This window comes from Crotalus tigris, unplaced genomic scaffold (genome assembly GCF_016545835.1).
Source record: "Crotalus tigris isolate CLP2741 ecotype Arizona unplaced genomic scaffold, ASM1654583v1 scf7180000024307.1902530, whole genome shotgun sequence".
NCBI lineage: Eukaryota > Metazoa > Chordata > Lepidosauria > Squamata > Viperidae > Crotalus > Crotalus tigris.
In genome coordinates, this window is record NW_024100479.1 from 454,669 (window position 1) to 473,850 (window position 19,182).

The 19,182-nt window shown below is 36.8% G+C and overlaps 1 protein-coding gene across 3 annotated transcripts in view; it reads right to left on the minus strand.

Annotated features, from left to right (window-relative positions):
- LOC120299681 overlaps positions 1–17,947 on the minus strand; it is a 289,240-nt gene extending 271,293 nt beyond the window's left edge. The window contains exon 1 of one of the 3 annotated variants that reach the window (XM_039324734.1): positions 17,402–17,947. In XM_039324734.1, coding sequence (XP_039180668.1) covers positions 17,402–17,462 — 61 coding nt within the window. In that variant the 5' untranslated portion in view covers positions 17,463–17,947. The remainder of the gene's footprint in view (positions 1–17,401) is intronic. The other 2 variants (XM_039324736.1, XM_039324735.1) reach the window with 2 other exon arrangements.
- Between the last annotated feature and the right edge of the window lie 1,235 nt (positions 17,948–19,182).

Consider the following 19,182-nt stretch of genomic DNA (forward strand, 5'->3'; position numbering starts at 1 on the left):
AGTCTTCTGCCAGAAACAAAAAAAAAACAACTTTATACTCTTTAGAGGGTTTACTCCACTCGATACAGTTAAGCTGCCTCTTTTTTCTGTAAAATGAAAAAGACAAGCCAGCCACATTCTGCTTTTTTAATGTTCCAGCTGGAAGCAAACAAATGTCTTCTCTGTTCTCTGCTCTCTACCTACATTGATTGAATAGGTGGATTGTAATGGTTGCTGGAATATAAAGAATGGAATTAGGAAAGTGGAGGAACAGGACAATTCAGAAAATTGGACTCTTTGATTAACACACCTCTATACTTAATATGCACTTAAGCCATTGATCAGTTAATTGCACCAGCTATTCAATTAAAGCATTCATGCTATCACCGTATGCTCCAAATGTACCATATATACTTATTATACACTTAAGCCATTGATCAGTTAATGGCCTCAGTTAGTCAATTAAGGCATTCATATCTATGTCCTACGGTGTGCTGTAAAATATACCGTACATACTTGTAAGCTGCAAATTATATTAAGCAATGGCTGATAAACATCTCAGATTGCTATTGAAGAGATTGTTTCATTAAAGCCAGTTCTCATTTCTGGCTTATTCCTGAACAAAGGGCTTGATACTCTTTCTTTGGTGAAATATGGATTAATGACTAGGACATTTCCACATGGTTCATATTTGTTCTTTCAGCTTTAATACATCTTTTCTACAGGAACAACCCCCCCCCTTGCCTGCCACAAAACATACAATACTGTAAACCTTGCAAAGCAGTTTTACAATATTACATGCAGGATATTCTCTTTCCCTCAAACAAATATTCCTACCTACAACCTATTGTTTCCAAGCAAGACATTTGAACTTCTCCTTCTCTGTGGCTATCAAGCATGTTAATTTCTGCCAGTGCTTTTGAGAACTAATGCTAGACAACAAAAAATCCACCACCTTACAGATTCCTAGTTGCTTTCTCTTCTCGACTTTGGATGTGCAAATTTCAACAGTCAGGATGACACGTTAAAAAAAAGATGCTTTTTTTATAATTTGGAAGATACTGAATCCAGCACATTATGAATATAATTTTGTAATTCTTTACTCCAAAACAGGAAGTAGTTTGAGATTCAGACCAAATGTGGGACATCAGGAACCACTTCTTCCAGATTTACCTCTAGAAAACAAGTAGGTCTCCTCTAGAACATCATAATCCCTGTCATCTGGAAGAAAAATAGAATAGTTTGTTGTTCCTTAAAAAGTTCCATTCCTGGAATAGTGAGTTTTGCACAAAATTAAAGCAAACCAAAAAGCAAAAAAAGGCTGAATTTTCCTTCTTTCTTAATGTGAAAACTAACATTAGTGTACTCTAGAGGAAGAAACTACATACATCTATAACTGCGTACATGTATATTAGGCCTTTGCAAATCCAAGAATGAGTGTTTTGTTTTGGTTGTGCAAACAAAAAAAAATCCTTCAGAATGGTTCTGAAAAACAAGAGACACTCTTTTTTAAAAAGCAAAGTAAACTGATATGGCTGTTTCATTTCAAGGAATCCTGGAACAAAGTAAACTGATATGGCTGTTTCATTTCAAGGAATCCTAGTAGAGTAAAAGAAGCTTCTACATTATGGAAAATGACAGACAAGACTTTACAATGACCAGAAGCATCAAAGAGAACTGTGTGTTGTTTCTTCACTTTATTAAAGAGAACCAACCATCTTACCTGCATGGCCCAAACCACTTTGTTCAGACAATTCAAGTCACTATCCACGACCCGATAATGTTCCATTTACACTAATTAGGATGATCTGATTCTACAGTCTCACATAAATGTGTTTCTCTAACATAATTTTTAGTCGTAGCTAAAATTTAGAAAGCTGACTTTTTTTCCCCTCAGTGCGAGAAAAGCCAACACGTGGTTATGCAAAATTGATGAACCTTTGGAAAAGAGATTTATATAAGTTGCAGTGTGCTCTGTAAGGCAAACACCACCAATTATGCACAAAGACCCACTATTACCAATTCGGGGAGTAACTACACCAGGGGTGTCAAACTCAATTTTATTGAGGGCCGCATCAGCATTGGGGTTGTCCTTGGGGTGCCAGGTAGGTATGGCCAGGGTTGGCACGGCCTACTGGGTAGGCGTGGCTGGAGTGGGTGTGTCCTACTGGGTGGGCATGGCCAGCTCTACATCATCTGCGTCAAAGGTGCCTGTGGGGGCCTGGATAGGAGTGAGACAGATCTGAGGGTCTCTGGCAGAAGGGGGTGGGACGAGGGCAACTGCCAAGACATGGTCCACTGGATGAGCCTGCTGAAACCCCTCCCCCAGAGCCCATCAAGCTGGATATGTGAAGCAGGCAAGGGCCATTTGCTCGCCACTTCCAGGCGATGGTGCATTTCTTCATTCCTCACAAAGGGTGACACCTTCCCAGTGCGCACCCAGGGGGCAGGGCCAATGTGGCAGGGGCCGGTCCCTTGTTGTTTCCAGCCAGCCTTGTGAAGCTAAGACTGAATGCGTTTCAGCACAGATGGCTACCACAAAATTGTACATTGGCTCCCGGGCGGCCTGGGCCGGGTCCAAGGCAGTGGGGGCCATTACATCACTGTTTCCAGGATGGCTTTGTGGGCAACATGAAACCACATCACAGGCCGCATCCGGCCCCCGGGACTTGTGTTTGACATGTCTGAACTACACAAACTGAGAAGTATGCTAATGAAATAATTAAAGGCTCATCTCAAGAGTTAGAAAAATCTCCTTCCCAGCAGTATTGGCAGAGAACTGATGAATTTCCATGCCCAGTATATAGTAACTTGGATTACCTACACTTAAGCAGGGGTTCAGTAGAAGCAAGCAGCCTCTTAAATGTCATGGATGTAACCGGAGGACATCGCTAAAGTGTCTAGTGTCGAACGTTAAACATTATCTGAGACACTCCTACCATTCCATCACTGTCAAAGGCCTTCTCTTGTCCAGTATACACTTCATTCATTTGCTTTTCAATTATAGTACATAGCTTTGAAAGCTGATAAGACTTTTTTTAAGTAAAAAATAAATAGGAGAAAAACAGATTTTTTGTAAAGCCTGCCATCAGCAGTTCAAAACCAATCACCACAGCTGCAGAGTGTGAACTAGCAAACTGCACTATATCTATGTGTGCACCTTTACGTAGATTTCCACTAGAGAAAAGATGATTCCATCTACAACTCAGGGATTTAACATGAGGTAGCCTTCAGGCTGAAACGTAAGAAAAAAGACAAAGAAAGCAAGTTATTTGCACCATTTAACCTAGCAGCATTTTGAGTACCACACAGAAGCTATACATAAAGACAAACAGATACATGGATTTATCAGGCCAGCAAAATGACAATTCACCAAAGGCAAACTGTCCCTGATAAACAGGAAAATCAGAAACATTTATGAGTCACTACTGTTAGGAAGAAGTACCTCCCTTCTAATATTTTTGGAAGTGAACATTCAATCTGTATCGGATTTTTAACTTTAAAGAGTGTGTCTCAGCTATCACAATTTTTGGAAAGCCTGGTCTAAATCACAAAACATTCACATAAAAATTGTGATATTATCAGACCTAGAGTGACCCCTAAACTTCTGGAATTTCTTTCATCAATGGTGGCAATATGTAAGTTTTCTGAAGGAAATTAGCTATGTCATTGCAGCTGTTCTTTCTATATCTCAGCTTTAAATGGGTTCAATAAGGCCTTAATGCCCTTGAACCATAATGTATCTGTGTTGAATTTTAATTTTAAAGGGATTATTAAGGGAATCTATTCTGTCAATTCCCTTTGAAAAAAAGTGCTAGAACACTTTTGACCAATTACCTATGAATGGTGCATTAAAACAGCGGAAATACCCAAATATTTTAATTGGGAGTTGAGAGTGGGAATCAAAGATGATTCGGCCCGATGTAACCTCCAGCAATATAATATGGCACATTCTACCCCTCCCCCCCAAAAAAACCTCCACCCTAAGTAATTTTCCAATTTAGGCTTTTTGGAGAAATCATTCCACAATGATTTCAGTTTACTTTTTCCTAATCAAATGAGAATGACCATCTGATAGAGGAATCGATGGGGCCTCTGTGTGTGTGTGTGTGTGTGTGTGTGTGTGTGTGTCAGAGTAGTCAGAAAGACAGAAGACAGGATTGCAATTAAAGCTCCACTCTTGTATTACAACACTCTGTTTGCCATCTTGCCAATGTTGACCTCCCACTGATGTCTGCTAACTGAGCAACATCCAAGGTTTTGGTTATAACACACACTATTCAATATCAGAATACCTTCTAATTGCCATTTAATTGACTTCAGTCTGAAACTTGTCTGCTCAGTCACTAGATCATCAATGGAGGCCCTGATTCAAGAACCAAGAGCCACGGGGTGTCATTTACAGCTGTTTGTAGGCAGTCTTCTGGTGGATCTCTGAAATGCTCTACCCCAGGGGTATCAAACTCGCTGCGTTACATGACATGTCATATCGCAACTTTTTCCCCCTTGCCACAGCTGGGGTGGGTGCAGCTTCTGTGTGACACATTCGGCCCGCAAGCCGGCAGTTTGACTCCTTTGCTCTACCCACTGAAATTCAGTAAGTACAGTACATATTATGACCTCTTTGTGGTGGTTGTGGAAAATTCAACGGTTCATCTACAGCAGTGGTTCTCAACCTGTGGGTCGGGACCCCATTTGGGGTCGAACAACCATTTCACGGGGGTCGCCAAACAAGGCTGTCCGCCATTTTTCCCCCTTTTCTTTGGCCATGCCCCTGGCACCCGGTGATGTATCAGTGGTTGGGGGGTCACCACAACATGGGGAAAGTATTATGGGGTCACGGCATTAGAAAGGTTGAGAACCACTGATCTACAGAATATATTTTCAGCATACTACTACAATTTTTAATCTCCCAATGTTTAATGGAATGAACATCTACTCTAGGAATAGGGCAAAGGAGAAACCAACCGTTACAGAAGGAATTTCAGAAAAGGAGATAATTCAGTCGTCTGAGAGAAGAAAGTTCCGAAAAACAGTTCAAAATAATGCTGTCTTGTTTTTGTTAGCTAAAAATTGGGATTAGAGAGAAACTCTGCTTTGAAGATTATGTTATAATACTTGAGCAATAAAAATCATCATTCTTGATAGTCTGGCTGTTTCTGCTTCTTGAGCTGGCCTACTCCGAAGGGCTGACATCACCTTATGGTTTGTTTGTTTTTAATGACTATTGCCATAAATTATGATAATGTATTGTTTATAATATATTTTGCTGCTGTTTTCATTGCAAACCATTTCAGGTTGCTTCAGCACAGGAAGAAACCTATTAATATCTCACATAAATAATTAAATGAATTCATTACAATCATGCCAGAACTTCTGAAAAAAAACAACACAAATATTTATTTCCTCTCCAACTTCTCTCCTACAAACCTATTTGGCCACTGCTAAAACCATATATTAACAAACTATCAGAAAAACATGTTTGCGCTTCATGCTGTCTGCATCAGAATTTTACCAAAGATTCACGGCAAAATTTACAAATCCTTCTGTTCTTCACATAGCCAGTGCTCAAACAAGTACGGTAACTCCTGACTTCTACAGTACAAAGGAATAACCAGCCCTAAAACTTTGAATGGGAAACAACTGTAGCTAATGTAACATTTTTATCACTATCAACTTGCCTTTTCCCTTAATTGGCTGCAAAACAACTTTGTTTTCAACAATAGGTGGAAAATGCTCCACCTATTCTCTATTATTAAATCTGGCATAAGACGAAGAGGCCCAAAGACATCCTAGGTTGGGGGAAAATCAAGTGAATTCTGAGAGGAATAACTTAAAAGAAATGTACTAATTTCAGATGTTCTGTTCAGTATTTTTCTGCAGAGGAGTTTTGCTGTAGGATTGTACTTTGGAAAATGGGGTAAAAGTATGTACCAAAGGATTGAGATCCCCAAGCCTTAGAGGTAACTAGGTAAGCTACCTTTCTCTTTTTAATGTAGTTTACTATTTTCAAATGAAGACAAGGGATGCTACAAACTAGAAATCATAATGAAAGAATTAGAAATAATAAGCAAAACACATTTATTATTTTTTTTTAAAAAAGCAAATGAACAGTAAAATTTGCATATTTAAATTTTTGCTATTTTCATTCATAATTAAACCCACAGCTTACTTTTCTGAATTAACTGCAAAGTTTATAATCTATTAAAATTATAAAATAAAACTTTGACAAAATCATAAGGAAGGCCAATTTTATTTATATTTTAATATATTAATATAATAAAATGGTCATGAAAACCATCGGCATTGGGGGTCAGAATATAATTCCTTCACCTTAGGCTCCTCATCCTTAAAGAATTATTTTCTTTGTCGTTTGCAATGCAATATAAATGAAAGTAAATCCCTTGGAATGTCCATTCAAATAGCAAATACTTCATTAATTTAGATTAATTTAGATAAATATAAATATAAAGTCAAATATAAATTTGAATACAAATACAAATTTAGAATAAGAATATGTTTTCAAATACAAATATAAATAAACTTTCCAGAAATAGCCAAATGTAGTATTACTGTAGAAAAAAATATAACGCAAAATTTAATACAAAAGATCTCAAAACCTCCCCTATTCACAATGACCCACTCATGGAAAGGGAAACTGATTTCAAAAGCTTATTCTAGAAAGAACTAATCCTAAAGAATATCATGCAACATAGTAAATACCGAAGTGTAGAGCTGTGCAAATCCTTCAAAGTATACGTAAAGCCAATATATTTGACTCATTAAAGCATCTGGGTCTTTTACCACTCACACATGCCTACTTTGTGAACTGCTCCCAGCTTTTGCTGCATCTCTGCAAATGTTTAGCCAGCTATGTACACACACATGTCGAAACACCTGAGAGCAACTTTCAAAACAGTTGTATGAGTCTGGAAAGATTCCCATAAAAAATGCTTCTGATGTAATCCTGCACTTTCCAATGTGCCACTTCCTTAGTATTTGGAAAGACCTAGGAAATAGTTGATGGTATCAGAGTGGGGTGCAAAGAAAACAATAAAAATAAACTACTAAAGAAATGGATATAAAAGTTAAATTCTGGGATAAAGCATTCAGAAAATACAGTAGCATAATTGGTGAACGTGCATGAAAACATTGTCTTTTATAGCATGCAGCTAAAGCACAATATAAAAAGCTATAGGGCAGAAAAATGTGAGGCTTTGATAGACATGTATTTAAAAAGGCATTCAGAAAGACATGTTTTGAATAATTCCTCACAGATTGAAAATTAAGGAGCTAGGATTATAGTTGGGCAAAGATCCAAAGGCACATGAAAAAACAATTCAGAAGATATGCACTGGACCTTTGACAAAGTTGTTGGAATTTATTAGGCAGCAGAAATAGTAATAGAACTTTACTAGACTACAAATCGTAGGGTGTAAAACATAAACAATACAGCAAGCATCCAGCAAGTATAGAGACATGCAATGGGAATAAAGCGAGGAAAGAAAAGAGGGTTTTGTAGAATAATTCAAGGAATTAGGCTGCAGATTAAAGAACAGCATAGTACTAGAAATGTGAAATCAAATTATATACATGGACAGTGTCTTGAATTAGGAAATTGGTGCCAAATATCATTCTTAAGAATCTGTCAAAGTGTCAAGCAAAATTATGGAAAAGATTATTTCAGTCTCCAAAAGATTTATTTTTTTGTATATGCAATCCCAGAGAAAGTTGCAGCTGCTTTAAGGAGTTATCGATAAGTGCTACATTTGTACTCCAATGTGTTTTAAAGTGCTTTTTGGAAATCAGACTGCAGAGCCCTAGAATAGGACCAACATCCAAATAAATAAATAAATAAATAAATAAATAAATAAATAAATAAATAAATAAATAAATGCAAATAAAGTCTACTGCAAGTTGAATCATCAGTTCAGTCTGGAGAATTAATTTGATTCAAACGAATGAACTGATTTCAAAAGCCACATCAATTTGGCCTATTGATTTGATTCTGGGTGATCACTGGTATGTTTCAAACCACTGGGTGTTGTACATGCACAAATCAGTGAATCAGTTCAGAGACATCAAAAGAATCAGTCAGATTTAATCAAATGGCCAGTGAAGATACAAATCAGCTATTTTCTTAGTGTGGGGTTCAAGACTTTGTCTCTAAAAAAAATAAAACAATAATGACTAGATTCATGTACTAGAGACTAATGGAAAGATTATCAGGTTTTTTTACACATACACATACAAATAAAACCATAGGTTCACATATAAATGTGTTAGAGATATATAGTAATAGGTTGATGCATTAAAGCAATACTGAGGTGCATTGAAGAGGGGGACATTTTAAAATTATAGAGAAGGTAACTTATTTTAAAGGAATTTGCAGTTTGAAGGTTAAATTTTTAAATCAGAGTGAAATTATAACTTGCTGACTACGTGGACAACTTTGAACAATTGATTGGTTGCTAAGTCATGGTTCTTCCTGATTTTAAAAGATCTGATTGATCTGATGTTATTAGGCTTGAAACCAGGCACTTTTCTCAAAGTCTCTATTTATGATTATAGGCTGAAGGGGCAGCAGAACTAGGCAAAAATCAAAAGCTTAAAAACCAGATGTGAATTAGGAATGACTTCACACAAGCGGCACACGTGCCTCAATCATTTTTTAGAAAGTCTCAGTGAAAGTAATAGCCACCAGCTGTAGCTGTCCCCAGCTCTGAAATTCAGGATTATTAATTCCCTTTCGGGGAGGATTCTACATCTTTTAACATTTGCCTAGAACATTTGCAGCAATTTTAAGATATGTGAACTACAGTTCCCAGAATTCCCTAGCCAACATGAGCAACATTAGGAACAATGGTCACATAATACTAGAATCTAGTATATAGCATAGTATTTATCTATGCTATTATCCAGCAAGATGAGATTAGTTCAGGGACTCCTAATCCCTGGTGAATGATTACTAGATATGGCTTCCCATCCAGCCTTCTCTTTTACAAAAATAATTTAATTTAAATTCGGCAGTCCTGGTGCTAGAAGCAGATTTTCACAAGTCAGAGGGAGAAAAATGAAGCAAATCTTCAGCTTTCCTTTTCCGAAGACAAAAATCCGAGGGATATCATTTTAAAACTGGCACTACCCAGACAAACACAAGACTGAACGGGAAAAAACAGGGAAGTGGAATTAAGATTAGGACATCATAGGGAAGGCTTGTGAAACAGAGAATTCTATTATCAAAGCACCAAAATGGCTAGATATTCAAAATCAGACTAAATCAATATTATTTTGCATTTAGAATTAATTAATTAAATAAACAATTAAAACAAATGGTTGCCTCAAGATAGAAAACAAAAGGGGAGAGATGCATGTCTATATTAGCCTTCACCAGGTAGTTTGGGGAATAGATAGCTCCTTATGTCTAATACTTGTCAGGACACTTCCTTACCCATAATGCTATCCAGGCCTTCTTGCTTAAGGAGCAAAATAGTATGTTCAAACATCTAATATACTGTTACGATAACAGAAGCTAAATAAGAAATGGCACAATGCCATAGTCACGACACCACAGTACACTGTCTTATTCAGGTATCAGGTCCAAAACCAAGAATGATACATGTTGATTCTCCCAAGCTGAATTTTTTTATTGTTTCACACTTACAGACAAAATTTTGCCAAACTGAGCACTCTAATATATGCATCTACAATATACTCTGTGAACTATTAGGCAGGTGCTGTCTTCACTCTTTCAGTCACTCATAATATCTGGATAGAGTTTCCTCCTGTTCCTCTGGGATGCACCCCTTCCCTCCTGGGAATTCACCTCCTTAGTATTCCATTATATTAAATTAATAATTCCTTCATATCAGTACAAAGTACTTATTTTGACTCTGGTGTTTATATGGAAAGAAGCCCAACTGAATTGCTTCTCTCTGCTTCCAATCCTACTTGTCCTTTGAGGAGTCTTGCTTTGAATGATGTTTTAATCATCAATTAAAATGCTAGTTCATTTTATTCAGTTATGGGGTTTTTTTAACAACTTAGTTAAAGCTTCAAAGGGGACTATTTTAAATCCATTTGACTTGTGGATTTGTAGAGAAAGCGAATAGGAAATGTTATGGGAATGTTCCCCACTGAGGGAATTGGTCATCTGATCAGCTTATATATTATTCTGAAAAGAACACTGTCAATCATTCAGTAAATAAGTTTTACACATATTACATCATGGTTCTTTTAACTGCGGTCTAACAAATAAAACTAATTCATGTACATATTAAACTACAAACAAAAGCTGTTAGATTCACACATTATATGAAACCATATGATTGTTGCTTTAATTTAATTTGAGTATTATATGTAGGGCTCCAGATCTGTTCTGCATCTGTCCAGACAACTGGATGGAAACAAAGGATATCTCTGTTTCTGGTGGTGATCCATATTTTTGCAGGTCAGATTTGAAAGCCCTAGTTATGTGAACCTCACCAGAAATAAATGAAATATTGGTATGTGACATATTTAACTGAAAAAAAAAGAATAGTTATCTGCTATTTATTTAGTCACTTAGCTACTGTATATATTTAAAGCACACAGATGCCAATAGAGCTGTGTAATAATAGTTGCTTGTATCACTTGAAGAGAAGTAAAGTTCTGAAAACGTAAGTTGAGAGTAATATATTTTTGACATAAAAAGATTTTTAAAGGGTACACAGAGTGAGGCATCAAAATTGCACTGAAATCTTAGAAGAGCTGGAATATGGTTTAGATTTTCAAGTCTTGCAGATTAATCTAGGACCATGATGTTAATTTCAGATGTAAGTTCATTAAAATAGTTTTTATTGAGTGATATATTTGAATCAAGGACTTTTAAAGTCTCAAATGAAAACTCCAAATGGCTCTTGAATTCATAAAGTTTGACTTCACACTGCACCACAATTTGCAGTTAGTGTAATTTATTAAATCTGCTTCTTTACAGAACTCTACCTTTCATAAACAATTAATTTTATACAACCTTCTCCTGTTAAATTAATAGAACAGAATTTAAATGCATTGCAGTGTCACCTGCCCATTGAAAAGAAGTACTAGAGATGGCTTATCATTTTTTGACAGGGTGGATACATTTTGAGAATGATTGATTTACAAGTGCAGAGCTCATACTGAGCGGCTGAAATCTGGGCTGAAATTCCAAATTATAAGCAGAAAAATATGGGGGAACAGAAGTGACAAGCCATTTCTTTTCTCATATCTGATGAGGGAAGGAAGAATGGAAACAGGTAAGAATTAGGGAAGAAATCACCAAGCCTGTTGAGTTACTTGAGGCAAATTTGAATTAAAAAGAACTCCAGCATTCAAGAATTTAAATAGGCCTCTATTTTTATTCTAGCCAATCATCTGATCTGAGAGTTAGGAAGAATCAATTTAACAAGTAGCGTATTTAATCTAAATCACTTATCCATTCACAGGGATAATGGGGAACAGAAGCAATATATGAGCTTCGGTTACCATAACCAGGGTCCTATAAATTATTAGCAGAATTCTGATAGCTTGAGGGTAAATGTGATTAACAGAATGTTATTTGCTCTAATCATTCCTTTTTTCAGAATATGAAGGAAGGGTTGCAATCCTTACTGCAGTTACTACAATAATATTTATGGAAGGAGAAATATACCAGAGCCATCCAGTATCATGGTGGATCATATTTATCAGCTTAAATCACAAAAGGCTGTCAAAATACATTGTGTACAGCTTGTTAGTTCCTGTGCAGCACAAAGCTTTATTGAATTCACTACTCAAGTATTTTAGATGAATGCCTCATGTATGTTCTTAGATGACAGAAAAAGACCTCCATATCATGGGCAATTCTGACCACTAGAAAATACTTCAGGAGTCAACTGTAGTTAAAAAATAATAATAAAGACCTCTGTCATAGTCTAAATGGAACCCAGTTCTCTGTCTAATTGACTTGTATAGTTTTCCACTCTGAAGCAGAAGTCAGATAGTATCATTTCTACTGGGGATGCAGCTTGCTTTTACTGAACTCAACACTCTTTGTCTGGCCTATTCTGCTTGTAGTATGCTTGAATGAGATGTACTGAGAAATACTGATGTACTGATATAAGAGACCACCTCAGAACCTGTCTTTCTATGCTGTAAGATGCACAGTTGGCTCTCTTCTTGTTCTCTAATATCTAGTTCTCTAGATGCTCATTTGTTCTCTAGTATCTCTGAGATTCTCTCTCTCCCCCACTTCCTCCCTCTCTTTGACATTGGAATTTTTCAACTAGGCCTATCACTACTGTATTGTTGCCCAAGTTTTGATTTCAACAAATACGTAATGAATACACTTAGACGGGAATTTCCTATAGTGTTTTAACTTTAAACTGATGGATTTCATGGATCAAAGGCAAAGGGCACAAGCTGATATTCCTTTTCCTTGTCTCTTTCTCCATCTCTATACTGATAAAACGGGGAGAAGCACTGCAGTGTTAGAATTGTTATCTCAAACAGAAATTAATAAAACATGTTCCAAGTTCTCTTACTAATTGGTTGCAGACAAAAATCAGCACAGGATAGAAACAGGCAAACCTTCACTCCCCATCAAGTCGTGGCTTGTAAACTCTGAACAGAGAGTGATCAGTAAAAAAACAATAACTATATAGCTTGTGAAATGTTAATAAAATAAATTAATACACAAATAAATATTCTTTGTTGGATGAGTTAAGTTGTAAGCATTCCACAAATTCCTCCCTGGCCATATTCTCAGGGGCACTGTGATTTGTGATGTGTGTATTGGGGGGGTGGGAGCATTAGTCATTCCTACCAACCCTTAGACTTCCTCATACACTGCACAATGTGAGTATAGAGTCAGCAACATACAATGTCACACACTCCTCAAGAAGTAGAAAGTGTTACCAGTGGCCACTCGGAGGATTATTTATGGCTTCTGCTTCATTATTTTAGTATTCATTGCCTTCAACTGTGATGAATATCCAAATAATGCTTGAAAACATCATCACATCACTTTTCTTGTGACATTTATAGCATTCATTTGCTCAGGGAGGGTAAATTTAATCTTCCACAATTACAAGGAAAAGTGATGGCAGCACTTTTCTCATCATCAGGTGCCTTTAGCAAATGAGATTTTCCCACCTACAATCCAGTATGAAACTGCTAATCCTTTAAACGATTCATATCCGAGAACAATCCAGTAAGCCTGAGGTAACACTGCAGAAGGACTGTCAATTAATTCAGAATTTTTCCTGTAGAATTCTCATTCCAGAATATTCATTCTGGAAGTAGGTGAAATAGTCTTTTTTCACAGTTTACCTTAAGGCAGTTATTTCGAGTAGTGATGGTTGAGGATATTGGGAGCTGTAATCCAAGATGTCTGGGTTACGGGCCTCATCCTTAAGGCCTGTTAAGGATGAGGCCTTAAGATATTTCAGTCAAAAAAAAAAAAAAAGCTTGAGAAGGCCAGTATTTTCACAAATTCAGCAATGATTCCTTTTTACTTCAGGCAAAATAGCAAAGGATGAGATGAGACTTTCCAAATTCCAGGTAGTGGTGTAAATCAATGGTATTTGGCTCTTCAGCCCACCTAAAGGAAGCAGTCTAACTTAGAGGAATATGATATTGTACAGCCAAATATCCCATTGTCACTTGTCATTTACATGCAAGAATGGAAGTGACTACATACCTATGGCCATTTGCAGCACCCCACAATTACACAATTGCAGTTTATTATAGTTTTACCAGAAACCAATGTTTACTTACTTTATTGTCCCATAGCAAACAATGGGTTTGCCTAATGACCATAGTGTTTGCTTAACAACTTCCATGTTCACTTAGTAACGTGGCATTTGTTTAACGATCATAGGATTCAATTAACGAATGCCACAAAAAAGATCATAAAATCAAGTCCAGTTATATGGTGACCTGCTTTACAGCCATCATGACTTACTAGCATAATTGTGGAGCTTTATTACAGTCGTAAGTCAAGGGCTACCTGTATCCATTTTCTGGGACAGATGCCTCATTCTACTTCATAGTAAGGCTAAACCTGAAACTGAGGCAACAGTGCCAAGAGTAAAACTGCACTTCACCCCTATTTTAATTTAAAGAGAATACAGCTGTTCAGTTAAATAACACAGTTGTTAAGGAAATCTGGCTTCCCATGGACGTTGTGTCAGAAGGTCACAAAAGATGATCACATGATCCCAGAACACTGCAACCATCATTAATAAGAGTCAGTTGCCTACTATCTGAATTTTGATTATGTGATCATGGGAATGTTTCAATGCCATGAGAAAAATGGTCAAAAGTCACTTTTTTCAGTGCTTTGAATGGTCACTAAAGGAATGATTGTAACCTTTATAATGGTTGCCAAATAGGATATCACAATGCCAACTGATAATAGCTGGACCAATTATTTTGCTTACTTAAGTTATCTTTAAATGACAGCATGCTATTAATTTCTTATTTTGCCACATGTGGGATTAATCTCAAATAATGTATTATGGTCAAAGCACATATAATTGAAGCATAGTCTGTCAGCGTATTCCACAAAGTATAGCATTATCCTAAAAACTGGATGCATGTTTTTATTAATAACAATCTATAGACATATCAAAATGCAGGTGAAACTGACATCTTGTAAAATCAGCATTTGTCAATTTTGGATAGTTATTCAGTCATCCCCATTTTTATAAGCATTTTTTAAAATAAAGCCTATTTTCTATTGTTGTTTCTCTTGTTGTATGACAAGACTATTCCTGTAATTACTATATTCGACAGCTGTATTTTCTTTCTCTGTCTGGCATTCCTAATTTGTTGACCTCTAAAACATATTCATTTTTGGGAACTAGAAGCAGTTGCTACAGATCCTATAATTGTATGTGTATAAAAATAAATTCTTCTCCAAACACACATTCACAATTGGAGACACATGGTTTTATATATGAAAGAGATACTTGGTGGTATGAAACAAAACCACTATTTTTAACGGTGTAACCAATAGACAACTTTTATTTAAATAAAATAAAATTTAAAAATAAAAATAAAATATGTAGCCATATATTTTATATTCCATAAAACTGGATGGGTTTCAGAGAATTGCCCATGTTTGAGTACTTGACAGCGTGAACAGGTCCAAAACAGAACTAATATAGCAAAGTTTCATATTCACCTTATAATCATCAATATACTATCCATCTACTTTATGTCTTAACAAGAAATGGACAATTTTATCCACATGAAAAAAGGGCAGGATTCTGTATTTTAAATTTATTATGCAAGCATGTATGGCCTCCCACCACTGCAAGCACCAAAACCATTCGTAGACAACCAGTTTGGTAAAGTGGTTAAGGCGTTGGCCTATAAACCAAGAAACTGTGAGTTCGAGTTCCGCGTTAGGCATGAAAGCCGGCTGAATGACTTTGGGCCAGTCATGCTTTCTCTCTCAGCTATATTGTTGTGGGGAAAAAGAGGAGGAGGAAAGCTTACGTTTGCTTCCTTGAATGACTTTAAAAACTATAAAGGCAGAATTAAAAAATCTAATAAAAAGAAAACCGTAGAAACAATAAAGATGTCAGGTAAAAAATCAACAACAAACCAAACCAAATGCAAAAAGGCTCCATTATTGCAACATCCAGGCCACAAGGCCTGAGGAAATTCAATGTAGTAGCAAACATTTTCCTTACAAATGTGACGTGCAACTGTTGCCCACCGATATTTCTCCTGTGCCTTTGACATCTCACCTAATAGCTATTCTGCCGCAGCTCTCCTGACTTCTTTTCTGTATACTAGTTCCTGAATTCTTCTTCCTTGCAGTGCCATAGTTCCTCCTTCCCCCTCACTGGTAATGAAAATGCTCGAAACAATATTTTACCAAAGGCATCTGACTCAATCACTCAACCTGGAGAAAGTTAAACTTTTCAGTATTTCCAATCCAAGGGAAGCAAGAAGACATAAAGAAAAGTATACATGCAAGAAAGGGGGAACCTTCACTGTGGTCAACAGACAGGAGTAGAAACATTAGCTAAGTGACAAATGGAAAGGGGCAGAGCAGTTTTCTGTAGCTTTTTTACTTTCTGTGAGGGGGATCTAAAAGGTTAAGAGGTTACTGCCACATGGATGAAGCCCCCCCATTTTTATCTGACTCAACACATGTGACCAGTGGTGGAATTCAAATATGTGAACAACCAGTTCTCTGTATGGATGCCGTTTCCGGAAGTCCATTCTGGGCCTGGGCAGTAAAATATTAGCTTCCAGTTCTGCCAAAGTGGTACGAACCAGCTGAATCCCATCACTGCATGTGACACATGTAAAACAGAGGTGGGGTTTCAGTCACACAATGTGTAAAATGGTTCTGTTTAGCCCAAGAATCATAATATTTGGCCCTTATACCACCATTCCATGTCTGGAATGTGAAATATAATTTTCTATCTGCAGTGCAAAACTCTGCTATATAAAAGTTAGGAATATTTTAATTGGGATTTCTGTCCTGACCAAGGGATTAAAATACATGAGCTTGATTCATAGATATTCAGATCAAAAAGTAGTCACGCTGAAATCAGAAGGGCCCAGGATACTAAATGGTAATTTTTTTAAAGAAATATCCTTGTACCAAAATGAGAAACACTTCACCTGATCTTTAGTTTCCAAGACTTCAGCTCTTGCACATCTATTGTAAAATTCCTGTGGTCTTGCCATAAAACCATTATTCAACCAGGTGCCCTTAAATATATTTGGGTTATAGATACGAAACAGCTGAAATTTCTGGAGCTACAATCCAAATGTATCTGAAGAACAGTGTATTTGGGTAGGCCAATTTAACAACTTTGAGATTTCTGGGAAATATCATGCAGCACCTTTGCAGTTTCACACTATGCTTTGATTGTACTATAGGAATTTAATGTGCCCTCTAGAATATATCCAATAGTTCCTCACAGGGATGCTTGCATGAAAAATCCAAAGTGGTGAGGAAAGCTTTCTAAACAGTCTCTCCAAACTGATTTCTCTCACAGTTACTTGAAGAATACCAGTCTCCTCCAAAACACAATTTGGAAAATAAGATAACAAATTACCGAAGGTTTTTCTTTTTTAATCTTCCTAGGAGCGAGCATATAAAGATCAATTTTATCTCATATTTGTGTCTTAGGCCTTGCAATGAGATATGGACTTGCCTGAATGAGTTTCGCTTCAGACTGACTATTTTCTGTTAAAACCACGTTTTGCTAATAGTATTTTAAAGCGCTGTAAGCCTGCATGTGTGTCTGTGGGTGATTGGAGGAATATACTTCGAGAACACCAGGCATACAACCATCATCTCCCTTGCATTCTATCTTTCTCTCCTCTTCCCAAATGCATTCAGGCACAGGAAAGAGGCAGTTTTGTGCCTTGATTACAAAGAAGAGATACTTACCTATGTTGATTAAAGGGGTTGAGTCAGAGTACATTTTTAAAGATTCATATTCACTGTCCATTGCCAAGTTCTTTCACTGCTGGTAAATGTCTTTATTATGCTCAGAGTCTTGTCTCAGCATGTATGGCCTTGGAAAATCATCGGACGTCCTTTCAGCTCTTAGCAGAGCAAGCCTAGTATAATTTCAACAGGAAACCCTTTGCATTGCACAGTATCAACACTACGAAGCCACAGTGCAACGTCATCTCTTTTTCTCTTCAGATCCTGTCTCCAAACTTTAGAAAGCACACTGTCAACTAGCTGCTGCTTTCAACTTTAATAATACACTTGAAAGGTGTTTATGCGTATGTAAGTAGTTTACGTTGCCTAGACCAATAGCAATGCGCTTGGGGCTGGGACTGGTGATGATCTCAGTTGGAAACAGGAACTGAAAGTACGTTTCATTTCAGCTCGTTTTGTCTATGAACAGCCTGGTTGTCCGTGTGACTGCCTGACCGTATTGTGTAAGGAAATGCATATAGTTCAATTGGGCTCTTTGGTTAGTTAGCTGCACGTATCTTAATGCATTGACTTTTTATTTTTGCCTGTTTAAAATAAAACAATACAGGGAATTTCCGTAAGGATCAGCTTGCTTTAAAAGAATAATTTCAAACATCTGGAAAGCATTTCCAATCTATCATAAACAGGAAGGAATCTCACTCATGTGACTTCTAACAAAATGATGCAAATTGAATTCCCTGCCAAAATTTACAGTTAGCTGTTTCTCTTTCGCTCCCCACCCCCCAAGGTGGAGGAAAAAAGGAAAATGCAACAAGAAGTGGATTACATCAAACCAAGAAATAGACTGAGCCCAGGAATTGTTACTTTATTAAATCAGCTTAGTCATTTTGGGGCACGTCTAGAAATTATATAGGAGCAAAGCACTAAAATGGATTGTATTTCCTTTTTCAGTACTAATCGCTTTCCTTCTAAAGGACTTGTTAGAGAAGACAAGTAATTATATGTCTGCAGTTTGGGCCAATTTTGTCTCCGCGTTGAGCTTCTCCTTTGTACTGCACAAAAACGTGCTTATAAAAATGGGATACATCTAATATTAGTGATGCCCCTCTAAAAATGATATTGAGAGTTGTTTTTTAATAGCACAATGAGAATATAGAAAAAAAGATATAGTGTGTATGTTTCTACAAACAGGTATGACTTGCTATAAGTGTATCTTTTTAAGCAGAAAGGAAAAATTGGGCCGCAAAAAATAATAATTTCATCCTTCCAGAGTCTTTGAAGCAATTCACTGTGTGACCTCCATTAATATTCACTCTTTTAAGAGCTCACTTTTATTTTCTGCAGAAGGTTTATCTCGAATTGGAGTAATGCTAGACTATTATTTAACAGTACTACAGTGCTTGTAGAGAGTTCTCCACAGGATTCTCTCAATAATTATTTCTTGGATTTTAAGGGAAATGGTGACCAGGAAGCTTACAGCTCCTCTGTAGAAACTGTTTGGATTCCTTATTTATGATCTGCTTCTGCAAATGGCCAGAAAGATGCATGCAATGTGGGGATTTATTTATTTATATTAGATTTTTTTTATCACACTATTATTATTTTTTCATAAATAATTCAAGGCGGTAATCATACATAATACTACTTCCTCCTCCTATTTCCCCACACCAATAAAACTGTGAGTTGGTTGGGCTGAGAGGCAGTGACTGGCCCAAGGTCACCTAAATGGCTTTCATACCTAAGGTGGGACTAGAACTCACAGCCTCCTGGTTTCTAGATCA